This window comes from Etheostoma cragini, chromosome 8 (genome assembly GCF_013103735.1).
Source record: "Etheostoma cragini isolate CJK2018 chromosome 8, CSU_Ecrag_1.0, whole genome shotgun sequence".
Lineage (NCBI taxonomy): Eukaryota > Metazoa > Chordata > Actinopteri > Perciformes > Percidae > Etheostoma > Etheostoma cragini.
In genome coordinates, this window is record NC_048414.1 from 4,737,840 (window position 1) to 4,751,779 (window position 13,940).

At 41.1% G+C, this 13,940-nt stretch overlaps 1 protein-coding gene across 5 annotated transcripts in view; it reads right to left on the reverse strand.

Annotated features, from left to right (window-relative positions):
* Positions 1-13,940, reverse strand: part of LOC117949250 (pleckstrin homology domain-containing family A member 7-like) — a 128,737-nt gene that overhangs the window by 10,217 nt on the left and 104,580 nt on the right. For all 5 annotated transcript variants that reach the window (XM_034879348.1, XM_034879347.1, XM_034879349.1 and 2 more), the window contains 7 exons: positions 11,727-11,908; positions 8,503-9,051; positions 7,391-7,937; positions 6,049-6,132; positions 2,973-3,026; positions 1,672-1,737; positions 352-432 (listed from right to left, as the gene is read on the reverse strand). In XM_034879348.1, the coding sequence (XP_034735239.1) occupies positions 352-432; positions 1,672-1,737; positions 2,973-3,026; positions 6,049-6,132; positions 7,391-7,937; positions 8,503-9,051; positions 11,727-11,908 (1,563 nt within the window). The remainder of the gene's footprint in view (positions 1-351; positions 433-1,671; positions 1,738-2,972; positions 3,027-6,048; positions 6,133-7,390; positions 7,938-8,502; positions 9,052-11,726; positions 11,909-13,940) is intronic.

The following is a 13,940-nucleotide window of genomic DNA, read 5'->3' on the forward strand; positions in this document are numbered from 1 at the left end:
ATATTGTCTTGTAATTTAATTTATGTAATTTTTGGATGTTTTGCATTGTTTCAAGAATTTAGAATTTAGTCTTTCAGTTGGTTGGTTTAGTCTCGCTTTGCTCCTTCATAAGAATGTCCTCCAAGACGTAAATATTGAATCAAGAAAGAAATCCTTTTTTGATTCTGATAAACTGATTAAACAAACTGATGCGTACCGCAATCTAATCTTTAATAGCGGAATCACCCTCTGTTATCAAACTCCACTGTATTGAACAAGTTGCAACTAATAGCAGCTCTGGTATTGAATGTGTCACCATCGTGTAGAATTCGTGCCCGTTGACTCATCCTCGACGACAGGCAGAGTGTTTACCTTGTCCTCCTTCAGGGAGCTGATCCTCGACTCCAGATCCTTGAGGATCTTGTCCTGCTCACACAACCGACTCAACTTCACCTGCAGGGGGAGACACAGAGTTGAGTGGGTGGGGGGGAGAGAGAGAGGAGGGGCATTGTAGGAACTGTGCACTCACAGATAAAGCACTTCTCTCTTGATCACTAAAGTGTGTGTCTGTTTGTTGACCTCTGGTAATGAAGTGGCCCATTTACTTAATTACAACTTGGCCTGGTCTCTGCCGCTGTGGATGAATCAGTGTTTGTACAAGAACACACATCTCGGTGTGTGTTTGTAAGTAGTAGATACGTTTGTATATGGGTTTATGTGCATTTATATACCTCTTTTGAAACGTGGCGAGTGCATGTGTACGGGTTAGAAACACTTAATCTGCACAGTGCTGTAGCTCCCCGGGTCTCATTCGGGTGTAATTACTGTGAGTGAGCCCATTACACAAAGTGGGTGCAACCCACCTGACACTTTTAATTCTAGTGTCAGGGAGGCTCTGAGCCTCGTTAATTAATCCCCGATTAAACTTAGCAAACTTGGAGGCAAAGGTTGGATCACATTATCATCCTGCGGTAAAACAACACAACTTTCATGTAGTAAGGTCGTGACTGAACACTCGACAGTAGCTTTTATATTTTATCGAATACATTATTAATCCTGTTGTTGTCTCCACGGCGATGTTGTAGTTGGATCTAATCAAATATTCATTGGAGATATCACTCATAAATCGTTTAAACTGTTGGTATAGGCCGTTGAGTGAGTGAGAAATACGTTCGCAGGAGAAATAAGAATGTTTGAAAAACCGCAGGGAATCTGAATTGTAAAACTCAAGGAGTTAAGGCACTCTAGTTTCACTCTGTGCATGCCATTTGTTGATGATTTCCCCTTTCTTTAGTCCCAAATAAACAAAATAACATTAATTATTTTAATGATAGCGAATAAATAAAAATTTGTAAAGGTGCCCTGCCACACGCATTTCATTACTTTGTGGTAATGTCTGAAGTTCTACCATGGACTCTGTAACATTTGCTGTGTAAAAAACACCTTGGTGACCTTGTTTCAGGCCATTCTAGCGTGGTGTAGAAAGCCTGCCGGAAGACTCATCTCCATTTGTGCCAGTTCTCATTAATATTCAATGAGGTAAACATTCTTTAGATGTCCTACGTTTTTATTTAGATACTCACTGACAGACAAACAGGAATGAAAGTATAACCTCCTTGATAGCGTCCAAAATGGAAGTGGGCAGTATTTAATCCAGCCAACATTTTGAGAGGTTATTGAGCTCGTACTTACATCCACATCACTTTCTGCAACCTTGACAGGTTTCCCTGACTCCCTCAGTGTCTGACTTCCAGCTACCTAGAAATAGCAAAAATCAGCATTTCCAGATGTTAGTTGTTTGGTAAAACAAAGTGTCTGAAACGTGGTACCATGGTGCTGAAATACAGGAGATAAAGAACAGAGACGAGCTACAGACTACGGTAGTATAGGAGGCTGAGACAGACTGTCTGTGGCGCATTCTCTTTGCCTCGTGTATATGACGATATGTATGGCACACATAATCAGCTCTTGCCATGAAGAACACAATGGACACTATGGACACTTTGAAGCCCTGCACAAATTGACTTATCCATAAAACTTCCATACAGTGCATTGTGTCCCCTCCACACAAAAAAGTTACTGTAGTTTGTCTGTAAACAGGAAAGTGTTAGGAACACACCCTGGACTGTCTAAGTTCAGGTGCTTACTTTGGGTCTTACAGGGGTTACTGAAACACTTGCGCTGAATGAAAAAAATAATAATATAGAGCACGGGCAGATTTAAAAATGAGAAAAGCAACACATTTCCCTGATAACAGCTCTTTCTTGTGCTTAGGAAGGATTAGTTTTGGAGTTTTTGTGTTCAGTAGAGCCCTGTGTTCTTGTCAAGGAGGTGCAGCGTTTCAGAGGCGATGGTAGAAGCAGCTGGCTTATCAACCACCGGGCCACAGCCACAATACATGCACTGCCGAGCCATCCCATAATAATAATACGTAAAGACTAGACACGTGCCTCCCTAACACTGGAGAAACATGCATAAGCTTAGCACACACACAGTCACAGACGCACTACATACAACATTATATCTGTTTATTCAATACATATACTGGATACAGATACAGACACACACACACACACACACACACACACACACACACACATACATACATACATACAGCTTACGTTCATTAGAGGCCTGAGAGGCCCAGCAGTGCAGTGCAGTAGTAAACTGTGAACTGCGAGGATCAGGGGCTCTAAAGCTCTGATCTGGGAGTCAAAATCAAAGACACAGAGCCGCAGTCACAAAATGGCGGCTGCTTTCGTGAGAAGAGTTAGAAGTTTACTGGGGATGTATTTTGTCGCACAGAGATTCCTGAACATCTCTATGTGTGGCCAGAGTGTTAGAAGTGGTCGTCAGTAAGAAACACCAAGAGTTTTAGTCTGAGTTAAGGAATTCCAAATCAGAAAAAACACAGCGGAAATAGAACACTTGAACTAAAGCAGAAGATGAGTTAAAATAACTAACAGGCATCAGGAGACAAACTTTGATCTCACCTTAAGGTCCAAATACTCCAAGTCCTTCTTCAGCTGCAGATAGGTGTCATCAGCCTAGAGGGGGACAAACACGGGAGTGGCGATTATTGATTTGTGTTAACAGAAATGAAATAATTCACTATCTGTTGATTCTGAATCTAAATTAGCTTGTGTAAACTGCTGTTGTGTGTGAGCCAACATGCATCTCTCACTCACTCACACACAAACACACACACACACACACACAAAAAATAATTAATTCATGTATTTTTACAAAACACCAGCACAAACCAGATACCATTCCCATACCAGCACAAACCATTAGAAGCACAAGGTATTTGAAACATTCCTTAATTCGGCTTTAATTCAACTTACATCACTCAACAAAAGAACGAACTGCCAAATATTTAAAGATTCACGTATCAGAAAACCAAATCGACCGACACATCCACAGCCAGCCAGCGGGCAGCCAAAGCATGGGATGGCTTTGTGGAAGTCGAAAGGTTCGAAGCACAACATGCTCATGGAGAGTATCACTGGAAGCACGATATGGAAACGGACCAGCCAAGAACAGCACATGGATAAAAAGAGACGGATGACGGCAGCAGGGCCAGCACTCAAAGATTAACCATGCCCTATGTCACGCCACTAAAGCAGGGGAGCTTCTAGGTAGAGGTTGCCACTGATAAACAGATACTTGGCTAATGCTGTTGCTGTTGTGTTAACTTTTGTGTTTTAGTAAGTCTTCATCTATCCTGGGATATGTTATTTTTTAGCACTACTTTACATTTCGTTACAGTCGGAACCACCAAGTGCAGGATCAGCTGGGATTTACAGGATGGCCTAAAGCATAATTAATTCTTCAGCGTCAAATGTACGCTGTGGCTACTTCTATAGGTACATGGAGACACGGCCCCTACACCAACCCCTACGCAGGCCCCTACAAAGGCCCCTACGCTGGATCCCACGCCGGCCCCTACGCAGGCCCCTACGCTGGACCCCACGCCAGACCCTACGCCATAGCCTGACATGCATCTCTAGAAAAATATAAATACACGTTGCGGCGTAGCGTGGATTTTCCCCCTACTTATTTCCGGGATCTCCATAACCAACATGAAATCAAAGAGGTTAACTTTTCCTTCTACAGATTTTTCAGCGCAGTCAGAAAGCACAGGGGAGACACTTTTTTTCTTCTTTAGAGGGTGCAATCTATGAACTTCAGGGCCCTAATGTAGGCTACGGTAAAATTTCTGCGGGCCTCCGCAGAACAATATATCACGCTTAAAAGGCAGTCTAAATGCAAATGGAGATGTAAGTATCAGTGAATATGACTGCCATTTTATAAAACCTTTGTTTGGTCTGCATAATAACAAATATTATAGTGAATTTTTATTAAATGCTTAGCCTATGTGATTATAGCATATTTGAGATGACGTCTTTGCATAAAAATGTGATAATTGACAATTATTGTTGGTCGGATACCTTGGTGGTGGTGAAGGGGTGATGGGGGTGAGTGGGTGGCACCAAAGTGTTCTTAAGGTGCATAACAGGCATGTCAGATCAGTTTTGAATTTAAAGGTTATTACATATTTGATGTGGTTTTAGGCAGCACAGTTGCTCGTCGTGTGTATGCATTTTGATTTGTTGCTTTGATTTGATCCTAATCATCCAGCAGTCGGTTGCTGCAAGATTAAGGAATGCAAGACGATGCACAAAAAAGTCATTTAACTGTTACAGTTGAGGAATTCAACTGCTTTCACTGGAATGACTTGAAATGTCACTTTTTTTATACTGTAGAAATCCATCTAGCATATTTTTAAATATCGTCTGTACTTCACAGCCTGAGCCTACAGTGGCAAGAGAGAAGTGCCGGGAGGTTAGAGATCATCCTCTGAGGACTAAGATTACCCCCTCAGCAAAACCAGAAATTACTTTTCACTAACTCTTGTTAAAAATAAATTTGTTGGACAAATTTGTATTGTAAGGGTCTCTTAAAAATGATTAGAACTCATCATCTCATCTAATATTTCACTCTGGACCAAAGTGTAGGACAGACAGATTGATGTATGGACAAACTGACCAACGGTAACATCCAAAAACAAAGAATAGCAAAGAATACTGGACACAAATAATTACCTTTCTTAAATTAAAAATGTTGAAAATTCAGAGTACAAAATATATGAGTTATATGTATAAAAAATACTGAAAGAAATAAAACTATTTAAGCGTAAAGCAGCTTTGCAATATGTGTAGTGGCAACCTCTACAAGCCTGTGGTAAAATGAGGGGCGGGCAGGCTGACATGCCGTGGGAAGCCCCCACCTGGCTGTTGCAATGGCCCAGGGGTGCTGAGAGGCCCACATGTCCAAGGTGGGACACTGGAGATGGGCTGGAGCTGAGGAGGGGGCTGGTGCTAGTGGTGGTAGTAGTAGTGAGGAAGGTGTTGTGGTGGTAGGACTCTTTGGGACCGTTGAGCCTCTGCAGCTGGGTGAACGTGTGCTGACGTGCGGAGGCCATCTTGGCCTGATGCCGACGCAGCTGAATGAGGAGCAGGGTGAGCTCCTCGGGCTGTCAGGCACCACAGGACATTACATCTGGCATTAAAACTGACCACACCAAACTTTTATTGTGTTAAAAAAGTAAACTTGCATTCACAGCACCAGTAGCCACTTCTTTATGCGACTGGCTGGTGGCCAAATTGAACATGCAGAACAGCAGCTTAATTAAGGAGGACTAAGGGTGTTGAAACAAAAAGCAGAACTCACACACTGATGACAGGCAATGTCTCCCAAGTGTTCAGTTACAGCCAACTGGCCCGTGTCGACAAAAGGCTAATTGAGATTTGTTAACATTTTTGTAGAGGAGAATAAACGCTTTTCTTGTGACTGATTTCTTAAGTGGCAGCGTACACACACTGTGAGAAACCTTGCTGGGCTCTGGTAGTAGACTGCCGGAAGAGGACAGGCCTAATTAGCCTTCAATGTTTCTGCTCCAAGTTCCAAATAGTGTTAAATCAAATCCATGTCTACTGTCGTTTTGTTCAAATAGTAATATTTGCAATGCAGTGAAGTAACTTTGTTTAAATGTGTAAGACGTACCGTTTTGCCATGAAGGCTGGGTGCACTGACTGTGTGTGTGATGTAGCCAGATGGAGGCATTGACCGTCTCTCGATAGTAGCACCCTGACAACACATAAACACATTTTACATACATACACACTACATATATACTGTACACACACACACACACACACACACACACACACACACACACGTGTGCACGCACATATACATACATACTGGACATACATACATACATACATACATTCACTGGAGTTTAGAAAATTACATTCAAGAAATCTAATTGAATGTCATTTACAACACCAAATAATCTGAATTATGAAGAATCTGCTATCATAACATAAGTTCCATTTTGCCAACGGCTAAAATTATTTCTTGTTAAAGAGGGTACAATGTTTAACATGACCTCGATAACAAAACACTGATTCTTTATTAGCTCTGGGCAAAATGAAGTTGCTTGTGGTTGTCGGAGAGTGGGTGTACATTTGCATATTTGTGTCTTTTCCCTCAACTTCAAAAATGTAAATGGAAAATACTAATGGACCTGCCAATCTCGGTTCAAATAAATGTGAAAAATGTCTTTATATACTGTATTTACTAATTACGGTGTACTGTATATTAAACAGTATGCATACTGTACATCTTCAATATAGGTTCAAGTTAACAGTTTGACTGACTTTTTGACTGTTGGCTGATCCGGTTGAGGTAATTTAACAGACGGAATGCCGTAAGGATATGTCTGCCATTGTGCCCCAAGGCACTGAAACAATTATTCACTTCAGTGGAGCACAGTTCCAACATCCGCCCACACTGTCAGAATGACTGACACTGTTCTGGATGAGAAACTATTCCATTTGATATTTTGCACTCCACAGTGGAAAAAAAAAGCGATAATGGTTCAATATCTGGTAAGAGCACAAACGGGCAAGATGGATCAGTTTCATACAATTAACAGAATACAGTGACATGGACAAGAGTGTGTGGTTAATGTGCATAATGTAACTTTGATGCCAAAACCCCATCCTTTTCTGCTGAACTGAAAGTTTAATCTAATTCCCGTGATTGAGAACTGTGTAATTTGCCAACGAAACACACTGTACATAGTAAGTACAATAGACTACAAAAACACTGTGTCCAGAGAAAGCTGATCTCTATTGTTAATCATAGATTTTTCTTTAATTTCTCGTCATTTTGGTATGCATCTCAGACCATTCGTGGACGGTAGGCTAAAATAGTTGTGTACAATGCCATACAGAATTTCCTCTCAAATGAAAATGAGAGTCGTTAGTCAGTTAGTTACACCTTGGGTTGTTTGCAACAAACATGCACTACTGACTTCCTTTATTAGACATTATTTTACCTTAAGCATCTGAGATTTGGTCCTGCGGGGGGAAACAGCAAAGGGGATGTCCACCACCGATCTATCACCCACAGGCCTGACTGTCACCCTCTCAGCTGGCGTGTGCGGCTTTCGTGTTGGCGACAGGGTTCTGCTGGAGCCAGGCAGCGGCCCTGGTGGAGGGATGTCTGCAGATGAAGGTGGCACCGACACACAGCGAGGCGGTCCTTCGGACCTGGGTGCTGCAGAGGAGAGAGGCCCAGTGGATGGGGGGCGTGGGCCAAACGGGTAGTCCGGGGCCGGGGTGTAGAGTGGCGCTGTGGGGCTGCCGTGACGGTACTTGTGGCGCTGCTGCCACTCGTACAGCTGCCAGACGGTGTTGGGCCCTGGGTCAGGGGTGAGGCGGAAGTGGCTGAGGCGGTCCTGGGCGTACTTGTACTCGCCAAGTCGGGCAGGCGTGGGGCTCTGGCGAGGAGTCTTTGGCAGGGTCTGATATGCATCTATGGAGGTGAACTTGTGCTGGGTTGGGGGAGTGCGTCGAGGGAGGGTGTTTTCTCTGGAGGGGGGGCTGTTGAGTAAAAACAGCAGGACACAAAACTATGTCTTTTTCATACTCAATGAACATAATATATATATATATATATATATATATATATATATATATATATATATATATATATATATATATATATATATATATATATATATATATATATATATATATATATATATATATATATATATATATATATATATATATATATAAAATCTTGAAGAACAACAAAAACAAACAAAACAAAATAAAATAAAATTTCTTGAGCTACACATGGGAAAATTGTTTGAAATATTGTACTATTTCTTAACAATAACAAGCTCTATATCTTTTAAATTGATTCCCTGAGTTCAGAGATGAAACACTGTGCTGTGCAGACCTGATATGTTCACATACATGCAAACTGCAAGCAAAAGCTCACGAGAGGGAACTCTTCACTATATATTTGGTGTCATTTTAGCATTTCTATTTAGTGCATAGTCAGCAAACATTAAATAATCAAATAAAACAAATAGGTTTGTAATCATGTGTATTTACTTACAACAAAACAAATAGTTTAAGACAGATTACAGTGACCTACCCTTTGTGGTCAGCCTTCTGCACTTTGACCCACTGCTCCACTTGCTCCAGAGCACTTCTCCTGCGCACCAGCTTGTGTGTGTCAGCAGGGGGCGGCGCTGGGGCCCTCTGGTACGTCCCCGCTGCGATTCCATTGGGCTCCAGGATAGGGCTGGGCGTGGAGACGAGGCCGTTCCTCGTGCAAACGCCGGAGGGCAGCGTCGAAGCGGCTCGAGACGGTGCCCGGGATGGGACCCTGGACACAGGGGCTGAGGCCGACATGTGCTCTAACAGTGGGAGGGCAGAGGGTGCAGGGTTGGAGGGGAGGGACGTGTGTGTGTCCATTTCCAGTGCTGTACTTCCTAGGGGTTGCTCCGAAATGGTGGTGGCAGGAGAATCTTTGTGGAAGCTGCAGCGTTCATCTGCATCACGGCGAATGGGCTCCAGGAGAACTTCGTGGATGATGGGTCTTATGGTCTCAGAGTCTGTGCTCTTGTGGTTGTTAACGTGGTTCGTCTGAGGGACAGCCTGCAGCTGCAACCTGTTAGACGTCTCGAAATTGTCAGATGGTCTGTGGAGAGTAGAGATTACAGGAAAAGCCTGGATGAATGTTAGCCTTTTACACTCTTACTTTTTGTAACTTTCTCTTGAACTTAAAACGTGAGAGTTTCAATCCTAAGTGAGACAGGAAAGGAAGGTAAGGCGATACATTATAGATTATAGAGAGATTATACCCCCACAACACAAGAGAACAAGATGAATAACTACAGCTGACAGCCGATTGTTTTGCTTAAGCCTCTCAAAGGGACTTCAGTGGCTTTTACTTCCCTGATATGCCATGGACATCTTGTTCCAACATTTCAGGGGCTTTGTTCTGCTGAACTGAGTTTGAACTAGAGGACTGTCACTTAAAGGACAGGCCGTTTTAAAGCAGGGCAAATGACAAGCAAAGCTATATTTACACTCCTTTTTAATTAAATCCCCTGTGACATAAGTATTGTTCAGTTCTCTGAAATTCAATAAACCACACACCAAAGTTTACTCCCATCTGGAGTTGAGATCATATATCGCAATGAACTCTTTCGAGCCACGCAGTTCAAAGTATGTATTCTATATATATACCCATCAGCTGCCCCTGTGAGTTGATCATGTGACATCAAAAATGCAAAAGGCGGAGCAGTATGTCCTGTATGTCTCTTAACGGTCGGCGTATGAATATGGAGAGTCTACCCCAGTTCATGCAAGTGAAAATGTAACATTTCAAGCCAAAAGGAATACTTGGGAATTGATGGTGGTGGTAAATATTTATGAAAAGGCTTGTGAAAGGGCAACTTCACTGAAGCCTCTGTGTTTACAGGCTTGTGGTGATGTGTAATGTGCTCTAGGTTAAAAAAATAAAAATCTGTGTTTGGTACTGCAAATTTGTTTTGTTCTGTCATGGTCAAAAAATCATGGCAGAGAATTGTGAAATGAATTCTAAGCCAAAATTGTGATTCATATTTTCAATCGAATCGTGCAGGCCTATAATGAAACAACTAAACACGTTACACACTGGACCTTTAAGAAAAATTAATTAAAATGGTGCCGACATTCTCCCTGCCAGCAGCTAATCTCTGAAGATAGTCAATGTAAATTAGCGCTAGTTGACTGGTTAGTCCCTATTAGATTGTGTTGAATTCTAAATTTCCCTTGGGACCAATACATTATCTATCAATCGAATCTAAATGGGGCTTAGAAGGCATTTTCATTCATTTTAAGAGTAGTTTGTTGCTAGCAATGCATCCCATTACTGTACAATAAATGTAAGAAAATGTGTTTGCATATTGTAAAAGTATCTAAACTCTTGAAAAAGACATGCAACATGCCAGCAAAAAAAAAACACTGTTATAGTTTATTCAATACTAAAACAAATACTAAAACAGTAGTTTAAAAACATCCCATTTAACAATTCTGCCATTCATTAGCAACTGGTGTAGTCTTCTGGGATTTCCCCTTCCAAACACTATAAAATGAACGAGCTGCGGGTGTCTGAGGCTGCCAATGAATGTTGGGATGTATTTGATCTGTGCCACCTCCCTCCGTAAACATATGAATAATACATGGAGAAAGCGTCTGCTTGTTCAAAAGCAGCATTTCACAACACCAGAATGTACTATGCTCATGTGCTATAGCTTGGGGACTGTAACAGAGCTGTTAAAGCTGTAAACAGCGGAGTGGGATGTTTTAACATGAATTGTTTACAGTGACAAAACAGACAAGATAAATGGCAACACTTTCTGTATTTATAGGATATAACAACTGTAGCTATATATAAGCACATATAATGTTTTATGGATGCTTGCAAGTATTTATAAACACTATAATAATATATTCCACACTGCATTGTTTAAAAAATTTTTTTTTAATTTTAGAAAATATGCTGTAAGAATGTTAGGAGGTTTAAAAATGATTAAGAGTAAAAAAAAATTAAAAAATCTAAAATAAATATATGAATGAACATTTTACAATATTTCAGAAGCATCATTAACTGGATAGCGATAATCTATTACGTTTAATGTCAAAACTACATTTATTTTATAAACACAGGACAAAGGCCTAAACTAAGTTGTAGCAGTTTAACTTGATTAACAGGTGATCTCTGGGAAGTGTAGTACCTAATACCCACAGCACTGTAAAATACGCATGGTACCAAAGACAGACTGATGAAAGAAGAACATTTTAGTTTTTTAATTTTAAGGTAGTGAATGTATGTGTGTGTTAGGTGTCTGTATATATTTCACTGGATTAGAGTATTTGTAAGTTTCTGTATGTGTTTCAGTCAGGCCTACACTGGTGATTACTAATGAAATCCCAATTAGAGTTGGGACATCAATCAACTTTATATCTCAATAAAAATTCTAAAGGGGACAATAGGAACGTAGGATTCAAAATAAAGGCAACAGACACAAGGGGGAGCTCATGCTGTAAGGTGGAAAAACCAATGCTTGTCAGTAGAAACAGAAAAAGTAAAGATCTGGCAGTTACTGTTCTGGGAAAAAGGGTTTTGTTAAAGAGGTAAGTGACTGAATGTACTCATTTAGTTATGGACCTCTTGAGTATGCCGCTGGGGTTCTACAGCTGCCTGGTTTAGGGCATTAAAGGTCAGGTGTACGCTGTGTGTTCAGTTAGTTCGATGACATGAATTTTGTGTGTGTGTGTGTGTGTGTGTGTGTGTGTGTGTGTGTGTGTGTGTGTGTACGGCCCTACCTGATGAGTGTGTTGCTGTGGTTCTGCATCAGCGTGGCCTGGTTCATGGCCCTCAGCCAGGTGTTCATGTCCTCCTGGGTGTCAGCACTGAAGTAATACGTCCGCATCCCAGTGTGCTCCGCCTGCGAGCCAATCACAGAGCTCTGCTTGTAAATGTACGAGCGCATACCAGTGTGGCTAGCCTATGGGAAGAGACAAGAGGCTAGGTCAGTGTCGTGGTCAGAGAGACAGAGAGAGATCAGCTGAGAGCTTCAGCCTTGGTCAAAGAGACAGGGAGATATCATGCTGTCCAACAAGAGAAACAACATCAAGGGCCACAGAAGCATCGACCGATAAAGAGAGAGGCAATGAAGGCAACCACACAAAAGAAATACAGAGACAAAAATGCGAGCCAGTTATGACCAACAAAGCCACAACCTTTGAGCAATGAGAGAAAAGATAGAAAACGTGAGTGTCAGAAAAAAAGGACCCCAAAGTTTCCTTACAAACCTGTTTTTTTCCGGCTATTACAACTTAGAAACCTACTAAGAACCTAGGGCAAACAACAGTTTGCACACACATAAAGAGTAAGGTTGTAACAGCTTTTATAGATTTCTCTATGGTATATCTCACAAAATAAGAAAGTAACATCAGTTATAGTGGTCTGGCTTGAAAAGGCAGCTCTGCAAAGAGGCAGTGTGAAAGGCAAGCCTGATTAGACACCATGAAAAGCTAATTGTAGTCTGTGATTTAAGTGCTGAGCTCATGACAGGCATATTCAAATTTAAGATTAATATGTCTTTGTATGCACAGTAAAAAGGGCTATTAGTCATTGATCTAATACACTGTTGGTGTGTGACAGTTGAGAGCACATCTGCACCATTTTATCATCGGGATGGACATAAAGTCACAGTGTGTAGAATATCAAAAGAATCTATAAAAAACTATACTGTAAGAAACATTGGGATGTGAGATGCTGCAGAACTATTTCAAGCAGAGCTAATACGGATGAGAGACATACTCAAAAATACTAGTAGGTCTACTGTTATGAACTGTGGTCTGTGCACCTGTAGGGGAATTTTTTCATTATCAACTCATGTTACATGGCATACTATGTCTCAATATTACCATATAATTAGTGTTTCTATTTTAAACCTTGCCGAAGCCCAGTGTTAGATATCATCTGTTTAAATCTGTGTTTAGTGCATCCAAACAATGGATACTTCTTCAACATTTTTGAAGCCTAAGACCACTTAACTGAAATTGAGATGGATCAGGAGCCCCTATTAACCTAAAACTGACCTTAACCTAAATTAAGTTGCATAAAAAACAAGGCCTAAAATAACGTGTAGGGAGGCCTAAAGCCTTTATACACCTTATTTAGCTTTTAGTGCAAAAAATACTAAGTTGTTGCCATGATTTTATAAGTCATCTTTTACTGTTAGACGTGGTACATTGAATCCCTATGACTTGCTGTATCTGTGGATGATTCCATTGGACTAAATTATAGGCCAGTTAGCCTATCATCACTGTTTTTTTTCACAAATGGGCTGATTTACATTTGCTAATAATATGTTGGACTCATGTCCATACATTTTAATTTTTGAAAAAAACTTAATAATACAATAACAATAATTTGGTGGCGTAACTCTGAGGACCCCCTACGGGTCCTGGATCCTCTGTTGAAGATACCATCCCTATTTAAAGTGAAAGGGGTTGTTCACAGTGAGACACCATGGACTGAACAATATTAATAGACAGAGCATGGGTGACGTCACCCATTGGTTTGGGGAGATCTGCCATAAGTCGTCCAGTTTATTGTTACAGGCGCAGCCATCATGGTTGCGGATGTGTTGATTTTAGACGGGGGGGAGGAGCCCTTACACTCTACGTTATGTCACACACTTTCCCTGGCAATTACATCATAGCCATGCCCTAAAACACCCCCTGCTTTATTGCCAATTTTAAAATCAACAAGACCATTATTAAAAAAAACGAACATCATTCTGTATTACGGAAATCTTAAAACTGCCCACACCATAAACTCATTATGAAATGTTTACTGAGGTAATAAATCAAAGTGGGTCACTTTCTCGTAGACTTCTACAGGAACCGACCTCCTTTGCAATCGCACGTGTCGCCGCCTGCTAGATTTCAGACAGAATGCAGGTTTAAGGCACTTCCGCCATTGCAGCACTTTTCCGAACCGAATGCTTTGTCTATTAGTATTAACAG